The sequence below is a fragment of the Lissotriton helveticus genome, chromosome 4_1 (assembly GCF_964261635.1).
Source record: "Lissotriton helveticus chromosome 4_1, aLisHel1.1, whole genome shotgun sequence".
Classification (NCBI taxonomy): domain Eukaryota; kingdom Metazoa; phylum Chordata; class Amphibia; order Caudata; family Salamandridae; genus Lissotriton; species Lissotriton helveticus.
Genome location: NC_136063.1, coordinates 1080144931 through 1080161367, shown reverse-complemented (window position 1 = coordinate 1080161367; position 16437 = coordinate 1080144931). Strand labels below are relative to the sequence as shown.

The 16437-nt window shown below is 44.5% G+C and overlaps 1 protein-coding gene across 5 annotated transcripts in view; it reads right to left on the bottom strand.

Moving 5' to 3' along the window:
- TGFBR1 (transforming growth factor beta receptor 1) overlaps positions 1–16437 on the bottom strand; it is a 1073092-nt gene that overhangs the window by 852662 nt on the left and 203993 nt on the right. For 3 of the 5 annotated variants that reach the window (XR_013610571.1, XM_078687672.1, XM_078687674.1), the window contains exon 2: positions 4410–4661. The exons of the other annotated variants lie outside the window; for them this stretch is intronic. Coding sequence is in view for 1 of the 3 variants with exons in the window: in XM_078687672.1 (XP_078543798.1) it covers positions 4410–4661 (252 nt within the window). In the remaining 2 variants the exon portion in view is untranslated. The remainder of the gene's footprint in view (positions 1–4409; positions 4662–16437) is intronic. 5 annotated transcript variants of the gene reach the window in all.

Below are 16437 nucleotides of genomic sequence, written 5' to 3'. Positions count from 1 at the left end.
ACCGGGTGGTGTACCAAGGTTGACAAGCCAATGTGTGGGCTACTAAAATCAGTGTAAGGGATGTTTGTCTGAGCCTCCGAACTAGCAACAGAAGTAGTGGGAGAGGCGGAAAAGCGTGGGCAAACATCCCTGACCAAATCATCCATAGGTCATTGCCCTTGGATAGAGGGTATAGGAACCTGGAAGCAACGTTTGGGCATTTTGTGTCGACTACTGTGGCAAACAGATACATTTGTTGAAATCCCCTGTGTTGGAAGTAAGGAAGAACAACTTGGGGATGAAGTTCCCACTCGTGAACTTGCTGCCTCGGTCTGCTGAGGAAGTCGGCAATCTGGTTGTTTACTCCTGAACGGTGTTCTGTTAGGAGATAGATGTTGTGATGAATTGCCCAGTTCTAAATGTCCTGTGAGAGGCATGACAGTTGGAGTGTATGTTTCTTTCCTTGTTTTTGTACATAGTACATTGCTGTCATATTGTATGTGCAGACAGTTTTGCCTGTAAGGTGAGCCTGAAAAGCCTTGAGTTCTAGGAATACTGCCAGAAGTTCTAGGTAGTTGATGTGGAGACTTTTGTGATTGTCGCTCCACAGACTCTGGATTGTGTAATGTTGGAGATGGGCATCCCACCAGTGAGAGATGAGTCTGTTGGCACACTCTGTTTGAATAGTGTCTATTAAGGGCTGCCCTTTTGATACGTTTTGTGGGTGCCACCAATGCAGTGAGCGATGGGTGCATTCCCTTACCAACACTAAATCGTTAAATGACCCTGTGATTGATTCCACGGACGTGCTAGACATTCTTGTAGAGGACGCATGTGAAGCCTTGCATGAGGCACAATTACGATGCAAGATGCCATCATTCTCAGCAGTTGCGTGAAAACTCTGGCTGGTAATGTTTGATTGGGCTTAAACTGTAGTAGCAAAGACTGAATCTAGTGAATTCTGGCTACATTGGGAGAGGCTAGAGCTTTTAGAGAGTTGAACTAACACCTAGATAAGCCTGCATCTGTGCGGGACACAGGTAAGACTTTTGTGCATGGATGGTGAAACACAACTGATGCAGTGCATTGATGTCTGAGTGTGTTGCAGACCGGTTTAGTAAGTGCTGGCTTTGATGAACCAGTCATCTAGGTAGGGGAAGACATGAATACATTGTCCTCTGAGATGAGCGGCTACTACTGCTAGAAATTTGGTAAATACTCTGGGAGCAGTGGTGACTCTAAATGGAAGTACTTTTAACTGGTAATGCCTGCCTGCTATCACAAATCTGAGGTATTTGCGATGAGCTGGATGAATTGGAATGTACAAATATGTATCTTTTAAGCCTAGAGTAGACATAACATCGCCTAGCTGTAGAAGAGGAAGTACCTAATGAAGGGTAATTGGCAATGCCCAAAACACGTCATATACAGGACAGCAGTAGCTTCAGTTAGTCACACAAAATTATAAACGGCAATCCAAGTTGTTTCTCTGATCTTGATTCCTTTTTCATGATTTCTTTGTGAATTGATTTCAAGCCAACACGCGTTTCGTTGCCTCAGTAAAATTGTACATGCAACCTTTTCAAGGTTTCAATGTTCACTGTTTATATTTTTGAAGTGTGGTAATAATTCCATCCCACACTGTCCTCCGGCGTGGGGTTGGTAGTAGAACTGCGTTGCAAAATAAGTAGTCTTGCTCTCCAATATTGTGGTTAGGTCACATATTAATTGTTGCTGCAAACGTCCTGTCCCCTCACACCAACCTCTTGTGTACCTACCTTTGGAACTGTTCCCCTATAACCTCCTCGAAAATATGCTCTTGGAGAAGGATTGGTTGTTACCCTTGTAAGAGGAAGTGTTTTGATCGGAGGTTGTTAACTTGGATCCTCCCCGGTAAAAGGAGCATCAAAAGAAAACTCTGTTTGAAGGAGACTGAAGTGCTCCTATAGAATTGTTAATTTCAGTGTCCTTTTTCATTTTTTCTAGCGCTTGAGCAACTTCAGGGCCAAAAAGAAGATGTTCATCAACAATCTGTAACCAGGCACACCTTCCGAGTAAAACGCTATTATTTATTTTCCTAGCTACAGTGTCAGCAGCATCTAGAGCACACCTTATGGAAGAGTTGGAAATTAAGTTACCTTCCTGGACTAAATCTTGAGCTTTGGCTTTATGCTCCTCTGCGAGAAATTGTAGTAATTGCTCCATTTCGTCCCAGTGCGCCCTATAGTATCTGGCAAGAAGGCCCTGCGTGTTAGCAATGCGCCAGTGATTGGCCGCTTGTGCAGCTATACGTTTGCCAAAAGCATCAATGAGCTTTGACTCTTTATCTGGGGGGGGGGGAGCATCACTAGAAGTTTGAGAATTAGCTCGCTTATGAGCATTAGATACTACTAAAGGGTCAAGTGGTAACTGCCCTTTAATAAACACTGGATCTGTTGGGGGAAGGTTTTTATTTGTCGACTCTAGGAGTGAGGACTCGTGCTCGTACAGGGTCTTTAAAAATCTTGTCTGCGTGCCTCATCATACCTTTGAGCATAGGGAGTGTGTGGCTCGACCAGAGTGTGGATCTTAAAGTCTCAAATAGGAAGTCCTCCTCTAAGGATTCTTTGTGTAGCTCCACCCCATGGCATTGAGGAGCCCCGGCAATGAGTTCTTGATAAGAGAAATTGTCATCAGGTGGAGGTGGCTTAGCAGGGTGACGGTCAAGATCATTATCCATTGGAGGATCAATTGTATAATCTGTCCATGGAACCCCTGGTACATGCGTCTCCCTCATCAGTATTGTCTCCTCCTTGGGGAGAGTGATGAGGTGTAATATATAAAGGATGCAAAATTGGGGAGGAGGGAAGTGGTGATGGTAGTGGATGAAAAGGGCTAGTACCAAAATGTTTCTTTTTCCAAGAGACTTTAGAATGACTACCATCATCAGGAAGCTTGTGCTTGGATGGTGTCCTTGTATGAATGTCCTGTGTCAGGATTATTATAGAGTTTCTTTTGCTTTGGATCCAGTTTGGACGGAACAATGTCTATTTTTGGATCGAAAGGTACTGAAGGGGCTTTCTTGGTTTTCGTTACCAAATATTTTGGAGCAGAGATGGAGTGACCTTTCGTTGTGGACGATTTCGGCTCTGAAGTTAGTTTGCTGGTTTTCGGTGTCGAAGGTTTTGGCTCTGAAACAACTGTGCTTGGAACTGGAAGGTCTCGGCTCCGAAGTGGCTTTGGGCCGACTTGGTCCCAAGCCAGATGGCTGGACAGTATTTTTCAGTGCCGAGCCATGAGGCGGAGCGTCAGAAACATCGACTCGGTGCCGACCTTGGCCAGAAGGCATGTGGAGGTGGTCCCTCCGGCACATCGTCGAGGTCTATCTCCAACTCTGAATCGGGGTCCAACACTTCGAAGACCTGTTCTTCCTCAGCTGCTGTGGGATCAGGGTCATCATGCTCCGAGTCTTCGCCGAAGATATCAGGTGTGTAGTCAATATGCTGGCGCTGCATCTCCCGACGTTGAGCCCGGCGATTTCGGAGAGTTTTCTTGGACCGAAAAGAGTTGCACGCATTGCAGTCTTGTTCTCTGTGCTCTGGAGACAAGCACAAGTTACACACCTGGTGCAAGTCGGTACGCGGGCGTGGCAGAGGGCAGAATTTGGAAATGGAGTCCGATCCATCGACGAAGAGCCGGACCAATGCGGGTAGGCCCGAAAGCCGCCCACAAAACTTTCATATTGGAAATGGAGATTTTGTTGACCGAATCGAAACGTGAAGAAGAGGGAAAAGTGTTTGAAACAATACGGTCGAAGGTAGAGTGGATTGCCCACCGAGGGGAACCCGAGAAACGAATCTGAACCAGAGCGCAACAATAGACGTCCGAACCAGTTGGCGGAAAAAACACAATCTAACAATGGAGTTGATGACCATGAGCACTATCACAGGAAGGAGGAGTCACCATACCTTGTGACTGGAGAGACTTCTTCAAAGTAAAAAACAACTTGCAAACATTCAGACCCAACACTAGATGGCAGGAGTAAGCAAAGCATGCAATGTACAGCTGACATGCCTCGAACATTAGAATTTCTGCCGGCCTGACGTTTTATCTTTTGCTTCTTCATTTTGCCCATGTATTCTTTTAACCATACTGATAAAGGAAGAGCACTTTGTCCATTTCTTTTCATTCTGCCAGCATTAATCTACTCAATTATGGGTTTCCACAACTCTGGAGCCACATTATGGGAATCCAAGAGACTCCATACCCCTGTGCACGGAAAGACAAGAAGCAACAACTCTTCACATTGTACCTTAATAACTAATCTGACCTTCTGTGCCACACCGACTTGCCACTGATATGCTTACTCATGTTGTACTGCTACAGTTTTATGTAATGCACTCTGTGCTGCTATACAAATACCAAAAATAAAATAAATAAATCGTTCCTACCAATTGCAGTCACTGTAACATTGATTTTGTTGCATTGGTCCTTGTCACAGCAGTGAGGTTTCGTATAGACGTCATCCAGCACCGAGGGGGCACAGAGAAATGGTCTATCTTTTGGAACCAGATCAACGGCTGCAATACACATATGGTTGTGCACCACTTTTTCTCCAGTTCGTATTACTGAAGCCAAACAGAGCCCATCAGTGATGCATGTAAAGTTTTGCTTCACACAGTGCTCACAGTAGCACTCCAATGCTGTAGGTAAAGGGGATAACAACAAATAAACACATTTTAAAATCCCAAATGCTCAAACATATTCTTTTATGTATGTGCTCGTATATACAGAGATAATTAAAAAGGATAATTATGTTTGTGTGCCCTGTGAAAAGAGAACGCCAACATTCATAGGAAGAGAACATTTTGCAATTTACCTCAAGTCCTTATTTTTATGACGTCCCCTTAATCTCTGTAATTTCCTTACCTTATGTTTTTCCAACTTTAACCCTCAATATTAATTAATCCTTTCCTACAATGTCAGCCGATTTCTCAGTTATCGAGCAATTCACATATTACTACTAACCTGACAGTACACATTGTAGCATAAAACGCTCAATTCTCCTGTTGAAAAAACTCCAACATCAGCAAAATAATCTCCAGGTGTCGGTGGTATAGAACAGGATACGATCAGTGGGGATATTTAGAAGGAGGTCCAACGACATCCAGCGCATACAGGGCCTAAACTATACCAACTCTATTTAGGAGAAAGTTATTCATTAATGGGGTGGATTGGTATCCATCACAAGTAATAAAGACACTATCCTGTTGGGTATACTTAAGGTTTTTAGTAATTTGGCCTCAAGCTCAACCCCTGGTAGCTACAGCACATAGCTGACAGGCTTAACTTCGCAAAAAAGTGTAAAGCATTTATGAGTACCAAAACAGTTGAAAAGTCAAAACACACAACACAATAAAAATGCCACTCCTTGTCAGAAAAACAGAGCAAAATTGAAATAACCGAATGACACCAAAAATCCAAAAGACAGGGTCCGGAGATCTGAATTTTTAATAATTAAAGGATAAATCAAGATTAAAAGTGTAAAGCGTCGCAGGAAGTTATACTTGCAGTAGAACGGGACATAGGCGCAATTTGAGACCAACCTCAATGCAGAGCGGGTCAGATAGACGAAGAAGATTGGTCCCGCTGGAGCTTGGAAGTAGAAACTTATTTTTTTTGTTACTTTTAAACTTTGTCATTTTACAATAACAACAGATTACTTTTCTTAGTTCTTGTTTAACAAATACGGAAGGGTGCAATACGTCTATATGCATTATTATTATTATTATTATTATTATATTTGAGTTTATAGAGCGCACAGATACCCAGGGGTTTCCCGGCGCTAACAGAGCCAAAGAAGCAGGGAGACAAGAAGAAGATGAATTAGGCAGAGAAAAGCCAAGTTTTCAGGCCTTTTCTAAATTTCAAATAACAGGTTTCAAATCGCAAAGCGATGGGGAGAGAATTCCAGAGTGATGGCGCCAGATAGGAAAAGGAGCGACCACCCACTCTGGTGCGTTTGAAACGAGGCACGAAAAAGGTGCCAAGAGAGGAGGACCTGAGAGTACGCACTGGACAATACGGATGGACCAAACTAGAGAGGTAGGAGGGGGAGTTACCTGTTTTAATCCGGTGCATATAACAAAGGGCTTTGAATTTTGCTCTTGATTCGATGCGCAGCCAATGAAGGTTGCGCAGGGAAACAGTGGCAGAGGCAGTTCTGGGCAGGTTGCAAAGCAGGCGAGCTGCCATATTTTGCACCACCTGGAGTTTACGTATTACCTCCTTGCTAGCCCCAAGGAGTAGCACGTTGCCATAATCCAACCTGGAGGTAACCAATGCCTGGACCACAGTTCTTTGCGTGTCTGGCGGGAGCATCCATGCTATTTTCCTCAGCCACCGCATGATGTTAGTACAGGTGGCTGAGACTTTCACAACATGCTGCTTCATGGATAACTGGTTGTCAAAAGTGACTCCCAGGTTGCGAGCCTTGGCAGAAGGAGCCGGCAGAGGACCCATTTGCTGCGGCCAGTGCTTGGGGCCCCAGAGAGAGGTGTCAGGACCGAATAAAAGGAGTTCGGTTTTGTCACCGTTGAGTTTTAATTTATGGGTATGCATCCAGTTGGCAATATTGATGAGCCCGGATCTAAGAGATGAGGAGGGAGCGTGTTTATTAGAGGAGAGAGAAAAAATGATTTGGGTGTCGTCCGCGTATGAAAATATCGAAAGCCCAGATTGTTCTGCCAAAGAGGCAAGGGGACTGACATAAATATTAAAGAAAAGGGGGCTTAAGATAGAACCTTGGGGTACACCGTGTGGGGACAGGAGGGCAGTGGAGGCAGACGTAGGGGAAAAAACCTGAAAAGTACGTGCGGACAAAAAGCTAGCGATCCAGGCTAGAGCATTACACATTTTAGCTTCATTTAGACAGGTTCAAGCTTGTCTCATGGGTTCTTAGTTGACAAGCCTAATTTAAAGTTAATACACCATTCCACCAAAATGAGAACGCCTCTTTCATGATCGCTGGGTCTGGTGGCTCAGTGGACTAATGTGTCCATTGCAGGGGCCTGTGTTCGACCTCATGGTCACATGTTCAAAACCCAATGGGTCCACTCAGTCTTTCATCCATCTGAGGTTGATAAAATGAGTACCATTGATTTTGGTAACAATAAAACAACTGTTATTCAGCGTCAAGATACCTCTGGGTGAACGTGCGCTTTACAAATACACGTTATGTTATGTCATGATTTGGCTGTGTGCGAGTGCCCTTTACACATTCATGGGGGTGTTTGTCTGCCCTTGACTGGAAGTAGAAAACTTTAAAAAATAAAATAATAATTCAAAGTCTCAAACAAAAAAGGGACTCTCATCTCTGATTTGGTGTTTTGTTTGTTAAACGGATGACCGCCAGGGCTCCTCCAATTTTGCTAATACGATTTTTGTTGATGTAAAAATCTGGTGGGATGACTTTGTTGAGTTATAGGCTGTAATGAAGGTGAGGGCTGGTGTGGTTTCTGAGAGTAGGTCAGAAACATTGTAGCGATTTTCGTTCATGAATCTTGCATTGAAAAGTAATGTACCGGATGTGCTTCTAGTCTGTTAATTTCAAGGTGCTATGAGGTGATTGACTTTGTACACGAGGAGGGACAGGAGCATATGGGAATTTGGTGAGGGTGAGCTGGTGCAGGGTTCGAAAAATCAAAAATTGAACTAGACCTGCAGGTCTAGTAACGTGAAACATTTACTCGACCTAACTGAAAGCACTTGGCCTCTGACTTAAAGCTGAGCAAATGTGACAAGTTAACAAGATTTAAAAGCATTTTCATTGCTCATTCACTTTGTGAGCAATGAAGATGTCTTTAAATCTTGCTACCTTGACAATCAATCACGAAATTTGTAAAGCGCACTACTTACCAGTTTGGGTCTCAAGGCGCTTGGGTGGGGTGGGGAGGGGGCGCTGCTACTGTTTGAAGAGCCAGGTCTTGAGTAGTCTCCTGAAGGTAAGTAGGTCTTGGGTCTGCCGTAGGAGGATGGGGAGGGAGTTTGAGGTCTTGGCGGGGAGGTAGGAGAACGACCTGCCACCGGCGGTCGCTCTTCAGATGTGGGGAATGTTAGCGAGGGCGCGGTCGGCGGAGCGGATCTGGTGGTTCGGGGTGTAGAAGGGGAGTCGTCTGTTGAGGTATGCTGGTCCGGTGTCGTGGAGTGCCTTGTGTGCGTGTGTGAGGAGTTTGAAGGTGATCCTCTTGTTGACGGGCAGCCAGTGCAGGCTCTCAGGTGGGGTGTGATGTGGCTGTGTCGAGGATCAGGCGGGCAGAGGCGTTCTGTATGCTTTGCAGTAGTTTCAGCAGTTTCGCTGGGGCTCCCGCCTAAAGGGTGTTTCCGTAGTCCAGCCTGCTGCTGACGAGGGCCTGGGTGACCGGTCTTCTTGTGTCTGTTGGGATCCACCTATAGATCTTCCGGTGCATGCAGAGGGTGCTGAAACAGGAGGATGAGACAGCGTTGACTTGCTTGGTCATGGAGAGTGTTGAATCGAGGATGAACCCCAGGTTGCCTGTGTGGTCGGTGTGTGTTGGTGCTGCTCCCAGGGCAGTCAGCCACCAGGAGTCGTCCCAGGCTGAGGTGGTTGAGCAGAGGATGAGGACCTCCGTCTTGTCCGAGTTCAGCTTCAGACGGCTGTCACATTTGCTCTGCTTTCAGAGGCAGAGATCAAGGTCAAGTGTCAGTTTGTCTTCCTACTTGCCAGAAAGGGCGAGTAAGAGCTAAAAATAGCTTGTCCCTATTGAATCTAACTCGCAAATGCGGGCGGGCGAGTCGATGTTTCGAGTCCTGTGTGGGGGTAGTCTGCTTGCAGGTGAAAGTAGGTTGTTTAGGTAGAGAATTCAGAGGTTTGATACATGTTTGCATGGACTTGTGTGGAAGGTAGTGGTGTAATTGTAATGTTGTTAGGTGGTTTAAATGGGGTGTGGAAGATTCAGGAGCAAAGGTACGATCAAGTAACCTAGTGATCCTACTCTTTCGCCTTCCCTTCATTTTCTTTTCTGGTGAGTAACATGGTGTTTGCCATTTCTTTGTGGTGGTGTTTTATTTGGTGTGTTGTTTTTGATAGATTGTGTGGTGCAGATGTAGTTGTTTGTTTTGTTTGTTGAAGATGTTATATGATTGATGCAGGTGGATAAATAGGAGTTATGTCAGTCAATGAATGTATACAAGGGGGAAGCATCTAGGATGGGTAGTATTTCGGGTGTAGTAAAGATTTTGAAATGGGAGTGGTTACTTACCGACCTGATGTGCTTCTAGTGTGTTAATTTCAAGGTGCTATGAGGTGATTGACTTTGTACATGAGGAGGGACAGAAGCATATGGGAATTTGCGGAGGGTGAGCTGGTGCAGGGTTCGAAAAATCATAAAAACTGCACTAGACCTGCAGGTTTAGTAACATGAAACATCTACTCGGCCTAACTGAAATGCACTTAGCCTCTGACTCAAAGCTGAGCAAACGGACAAGTTATCAAGCTTTAAAAGCATTTTTATTGCTCATTCACTTTGTGAGCAATAAAGATGCCTTTAAATCTTGCTATCTTGTCACATTTGCTCTGCTTTCAGAGGCAGAGGTCAAGTGTCAGTTTGTCTTTCTACCTGCCAGAAAGGGCGAGTAAGAGCTAAAAATAGCTAGTCGTAATCGAATCTGACACGCAAATGCGACCAGGCGAGTTGATTTTCAAGTCCTGTGGGGGGTAGTCTGCCTGCAGGTGGAACAGAGGTTGTTTAGGTAGAGAATTCAGAAGTTTGAGACAAGTATGCGTCGACTTTTGTGGAAGGTAGTGGTGTAATTGCTATGCTGTTACGTGGTGTAAATGGGGTGTGGAAGATTCAGGAGCGAAGGTACGATCAAGAAACCTAGTGATCATACTCCTGCGCCTTCCCTTCATTTTCTTTTCCGGTGAGTAACATTGTTTGCCATTTATTTGTGTTGTTGTTTTATATTTGGTGTGTTTTTGATAGATTGGGTGGTGCGGGTGTAATGTTTGGTTTTGTTTGTTGAAGAGGTTATACGATTGATGCAGGTGGATAAATAGGAGTTATGGTCAGTCATTGAATATATACAAGGGGAGAGCATCTAGTGTAGGTAGTATTTCGGGTGTAGTATAGATTTTGAAATGGAGTGGTTGCTTGCCAACAGTACTTATGGTGGAGATGCAGGGATTTTGGCTCTTGGCCAATTACAATTACTAACAGCCCAATATAGACAGCAACCTTAACCAACTGCCCTTTTTCTTGAACGATAAGTCTGGATGCCCTGTCTGGATGCCCTAAGCCCTCAGTTTGAATAGCATTAGTGATCAGGTGACACGTGCCAATAGGAACCCTAACTAACAAGAACCCTAGCTCTAAAAACCGATCGGAACCCTATCCCTAAAATCCAGATCCAATAGTAACCCTAATAACCAATGGTAGACCAAGCCCTAAAACCTAGAGCCAATAGGAACCCTAGACCTGAGAACCAATCAGAATCTACAAATAACAGCCAATAGAAACCCTACCTCAAGATCCTGTGACCTTAAGAGTAAGAGGATGTGCAAGGTAGGAGGGAGGAGAAAGTCTAACTCAGCCCGTGCCCCAATCCCTGAGACATAACCTGTTGTGTGTGTGTGTGCGGGGGGGGGGTCCGGGGGGAACTGATTCTCAGCTCAATTCCCTTTGTTGCAGACTGGCCTGATACACACTTATCAATTTCTGTCCAACACTGCAAGTAAGACACAATGTAAAGTTGCTAAATGAGTCTCCTCCTTGCCAAGTAGGTGAAAACTGTTTTGTGCAGCCAGGGTGTGTGTGACTGTGAATAAATTTAAGCCACTTTTAAAAGCCTTTTCCTAGGACCATTGATGGTTACATTAATTGGTGCCACTTTATGCGTATTTGTAATTTTCTTTTAATATACATTTACTATTAAATCTGTGCTTCTAGTGGATTGCAGTAGACTGTGGTGCACGGTTGCTTTTATTTAATCAATGTATGTCTCTCTCCTCAGCCCTGGACTTTCCTAGGGTTCTGTGGGCCCAGAGAAACACAAGGTATTTCTTTTTTAATTTGATTGATTTTTACTCACCCCCACCCATCCATTTCTGTGAATTTCCCATGTGCCCTGGAGGGAGACCAGATTTTTTTTTTAATTATTTAGTTTTTTTTTTTACCTGCTGAAGAGTGGTCCTGTGGGCCCTTGAGAGACACAAGGTATTGCATAGCTATTCCTGAATTTAAGTAGTTTTCTGTCTAACAAAAGTGTCAGTTTACCAGGGGAGAAAATATATATCTCAACAGGATCTCAGGGGTACAGCCTTCCAAAGGAGCGGCGCAACACCAGGAAACAGACTTCACACGCAAAGTTTGAAGATTAACCCGTTGGCTGCTGCCGTCGGCCATTGGCAGCACTACCTCGCTGGTGCTGCCGTCGGCCAATGGCCGACGCGACCGCGCCCGTTTTTTAAAACGGCCGCACTGCCGCAAAAAAGAGAAGCAGCCAACGGGTTAAAGTTGATTTATTGAAGCATCAAGTGTCCAAATGACGCGTTTCAGCCGCCAGACATACGGCCTTGATCACATAGCGCTGAAGTTGTGAATGAGTGGTATATATACATATGTGTAAGTGGCAGTGTTTCTACTATGTTCATCCAAATGACTAAACAGTTTTGCAACATGTGGTAAAACAACTTCATGACATCACAGATTTTACTGCAGTGAGTCAAACCAATTTGAAAAGGACTGTATAACTCTCGTGTTTCAGTTCAAGCCGGTGATAGCTCAAGACAAGCTGCTCGCTGTAACAAGTCAGCCCATGCAATTCTATCCGGAATTAACAGGTTACAAAACAACGCCTGTGGGAGTACATACAGCCCTGATCATTGTATTGTGTGCAGGCTAACGTGTGTGCGACGCGGGCGGCTCTGCTGAAGCCTGTACCATGATGTTAATGCCCCAAAGAGAGTGTGCGGCAGATAACAAGCCTCCATTCTTAACTTCTATCAATGGTGGCGTGTCACGCGCACAGTGCTATAAATTAGTCCTAAACTGTTGTCATTACAAAATAAAAATAAATGACGGCATAAATGCTGTCTGCCACTCATAGTGTAATTAATAGAGGGGGTGAGCGAGGGTTGCGTGAACCCGTGGGCGTGTATGTACAGATTGAGGAAGGCGTGCAAGTGCAAATGAGGAAATATACTTTCGTAGCGCGAATAAAGGTGCTGAAAATGCAGATGTTTGAAATCAACTAAAAACACGCAAACTAACAGTATAAATACTAAGTGGTGTCCCTGTGATCGAGCTAGGCCCCGGCGGCCAAATGCAGAATGATCATGTAAATGCTAGAAGTGTGGAAAACTTGGATTACAGACATAAGTCTAGGCGGTTGCAGGCAAGGATATATCGGCCAGATTCATCAAGCTTAATTGCGCTCGCAAAGGGCCAGATTCTGAGAATCAGGCCCTTTGCGAGTGCAATTTTTGCATTTGGGATTCATCATCCCAAATGCAAACTTCGCAAATAAAGAATTCGCACATTTGCGAGGAATTGCATTTAAGGAATCTCTATTTGAGATTCCTTAAATGCAATTCATGAACCATTTTAAAATAGCGAAATCGCAATTTTGGGCCGCTATTTACCGCGAGGTCAAACCTCGTGGTAAATAGCAAAAACTTAGAAAAATGCATTTAAATGCATTTTTCTAAGTTGCATGTTACACACACACATGTCCTTTGGACATGTGTGTGTGCAACACCAATGTAGATTACATTTCAGGGGTGCTACAGGGTGTCCTTTGGACACCCCTGGCACCCTTGAAATCGCATCCTTATTTGCGATTAGCAAATTGCTAATCGCAAATAAGGAATAACTCCCCATTCATGATGGGGGAGTTATTCCTTATTTGCGATTAGCAATTTGCTACTCGCAAATAAGGAATGTGTAGGAATCGCAATTTATTTAGCGATTCCTACATGAATCCCGTTTTGCTAGCCCTTAATAGCGATTCCTTAATAATCGCTATAAACCCCTTCGGCGCTGATGACGGAACCGCTCCGTCATCAGCGTCGGTTGAGCTGTGCTGATGACGGAGCGGTTCCGTCATGGCCCGCCCAGCTCGATAGAACGCTCATGCGCGGCGCCAATTCCGCGCCTGCGCTGAGGGTTCTATTGAGCGGGGCGGGCCGTGACGGAACCGCTCCGTCACGAGCACAGCTCAACCGACGCTGGTGACGGAGCGGTTCCGTCACCAGCATGCGGCCGCCGCGCGGCCGCCCCAAACCCTTAGCACTGCGGCGGAATAGCTGCCGCAGTGAAGGTGTTAAGGACTCGCAAATCGGGACATTGATGAATCTGGGGGTATATCTCTTATATACATTGATGATGACAGGTATGCAAGGTAGCAGTTCTTAAAGTGCGTGAATGCTGTGCATTATCATAGGAAATGGTGCAGATCCTATGTGGCGTTTAAACCTGCAGGCGCCTTGGTGTTAAAAAGAAGTATATACCTGCTCTCCAACTGCCTCAAAAGGCTCTTTCTATTCCCACCCCTCCTAAGTGGTGGAATGCAGTCAATGACTGAATACTGGAGGTGCTCGAGATTGTTGTTGTGCACCTCCTTAAAATGCCTGGCTACCGGGTAGGCTGGGTCATTGCTTACTATCGCTCTGAGGTGCTGGAGTATTCGCAGGTGTACCTGGAGTTTGGTGCTCCCAAGCCCACAATTACATTCGAGCATGTACACCGCAAATTCCGTTCTGCAGGTTAATCTGTGTTTGATGGTAAGTGGAGTGTGTCTGAAAGCAGAGTCTACTTTACCAAATTTACAAGCTGCAGCTCTGGCATTTAACAAAACCTTTTATGTCAGCTAGCCAGTTCTGCGTGGTGACTATCTCTGGACTATTTCAGACCAAAGCATCTCTCATAGAGAACGCTCTCCTGTATGTGATGTCAGGTTTCTGTGATATGGCCAAACTCAATATATATCAGTTTACACTCCAAGATGCATGCAGGCACCATGTAGAGAAACTAACTCTTGGATACGCTGTAGGTTGATTATCAAGAAATAGTCTTTATTAAATTAACTGTGCAAAGCGGTCATAACGCGTTTCGGCAAACCCAGTTGCCTTGATCACATGAGATATATATAATATATAATATATAAAAAACAAAGATATTACGAGGATGATGAATAGCATTAGGCTGAGTAAAATGGCCAAGGCTCGCGGTCTTCCATTTTAGGGCCAGATTTAGATGTTGGCGAATAGGTTACTCCGTCACAACGAAGACAGATATCCGTCTAAATCTAATCCCATATATTTCCTACCTAAATCAGGCCCTTTTTAGTGCCTCGACGTGAAGAAGATGTTACTGAGATGGAAGGATGTCTAAGTTAGCTGACACCAAAGTCCAGCGGTTTCTCTGCTAACTGCTACTGCCCAACAACAAAAGAAGTGAAGAAGACTGCCTCTAGCCAGTAAAGAGAAGAAGCCTGTCCCATCATGGACAATAAACCCTCTATTTTTTGCAGCAAGGGACACAATGCAGCATTTTTGTTCCACCCTCTTCTGGGTAGGAAGACAAAGGTGGGAGGATCGCCTGTGGATCAACACAGTATCAACACAACCAAAATCCAAACAGATGCCTCTCAGCGCTACAGTGACTGCAGCCATGGCTGAGAGCAGGGAATCCAAAATTGAACTATCCCAGCATCAAACCAAATATACCCAGGAAACACAACAGCAACAAGAGCTTGAAGCATCTGATCTTCAGTGGTAGGACAGAGCAAGAGGTTGAGCATGCTGCAGCGCAGTATGTTGTTGTGACTGCTGTTCTACTAGGCACATAGTCTTCACCATCTCCTCCAAGAAAAGGAAAGAGCACTCACCCAATCTTCTCTAAACCCCACTTCAGGAAGTAGTGATGGGAAATGGACTCCGGAATCCAGCCACGGAAGACAAGGGAAAAGGAAAGTCGCTGAAATCTAGTTGGAATTGGGGAAGATGAACCAGGGACTGTTCATGTGGAGTTGCACAGAAGAACTACAGATCACTTCTAATGAACCAGGTCCAAGTCTTGTAGTACTACCAACGCCACATGCATCAATCTTTTCAAAAACCCTAAAACTTTCACCAACCACAACCCCTACTAAAGTTACAGATTGCCCTAGGTAAAAGCCAATCACATCCACATAGATCCACCACAACAAATGGCTTTGGCTCTATAAGGAAGCCATCCAACCCAGATTCATATTGGTTTACACTTTGGCCATGAGGGCCACATTGCACAATTTGTCACAAACCAAATGCATCATGGATAGCCAGGTGGACATTACGGTACCAGGGGTCAACTGGCTAATCTGAACAGCCAACTTTCAATCTGCTGAGTACGTTATTACCGTGGTCTTATACCTGTTGCTTAAACAACTGCTTCTTCCAGCATGCATCTTGCCATGCTAGACTAAAAGATGGATTACGAAAATGATACATTCCCGCTCCAAAATGCTTGAACATGTCCGCAACACTTAATGGCAAGATCACTCAACCTTTAAATCCTCTCATTCAGTGTTTCCCAAACTGGGGTTCGCGGACCCCCAGGGGGTCCTTGACACATTCCCAGGGGGTCCGTAGGCAGCAGTCTTAAAGCACAGCAAAGTTTCTTGTATAATTAGCAGCTTTCGAGCAACAATAAAGTGTCAAAATAATGCCAGTGATTAATGTACCTGCTGGGGAAAGAGGAGAGTTTTGTTCAGTGGCCGCTTTGACTTAACTAATGTAGCACAGAGGGTTAATGTGCCTACTGCAAAGAACGTGTAACATGCATTTTAAAAAGCAGTATTTTATGTGCATAGGTCCGTGGTTACTACTTTTGTCACAGAGATTCATTTGTTACTGTGCGCTTCATAAGTGACAATCATAATCTAGCAGTGGGACCTATAAACTGTCATCAAAGAGCTACTTGCAAACTGCATGATATCAGTTAGTAACTTATTTTTTTCCCCAGTCATTCATTATCCTGATGCTGCTAAAAAGATTTATTTGGGTGGAAATACATTTTTAATGTTAGTCAGTGCTAGCCACTGTGTTATGTTCTGAATCCTGAGTTGGTGCTTCCCTAGACCAAGCACTCTTTAAAAATACTTACTAGTATGAATGCCATGTGAATACTGCACCTTATAGTCCCCTTTACCCTATGTAACATTTTCTATACACTGATTTACATGTAGGATTCATTGTGTGTGATGTAAAGTGCTCTGACATGCTACAATGGTATTAGAGGCTATAAAACAAATGAAAAACATGTGACAGAGGGGCTATTCCTTCAATATAAAATACTAAGGTCCATATGTACGACCCGTTTTTATATGCGCAAACGGGTTTGCAAACGCGTTTGCACATGCAAACAAGCATTTACAATGCAATGGTCTCGACATTATTAAAGGTAAAGCTATTGGCATTGC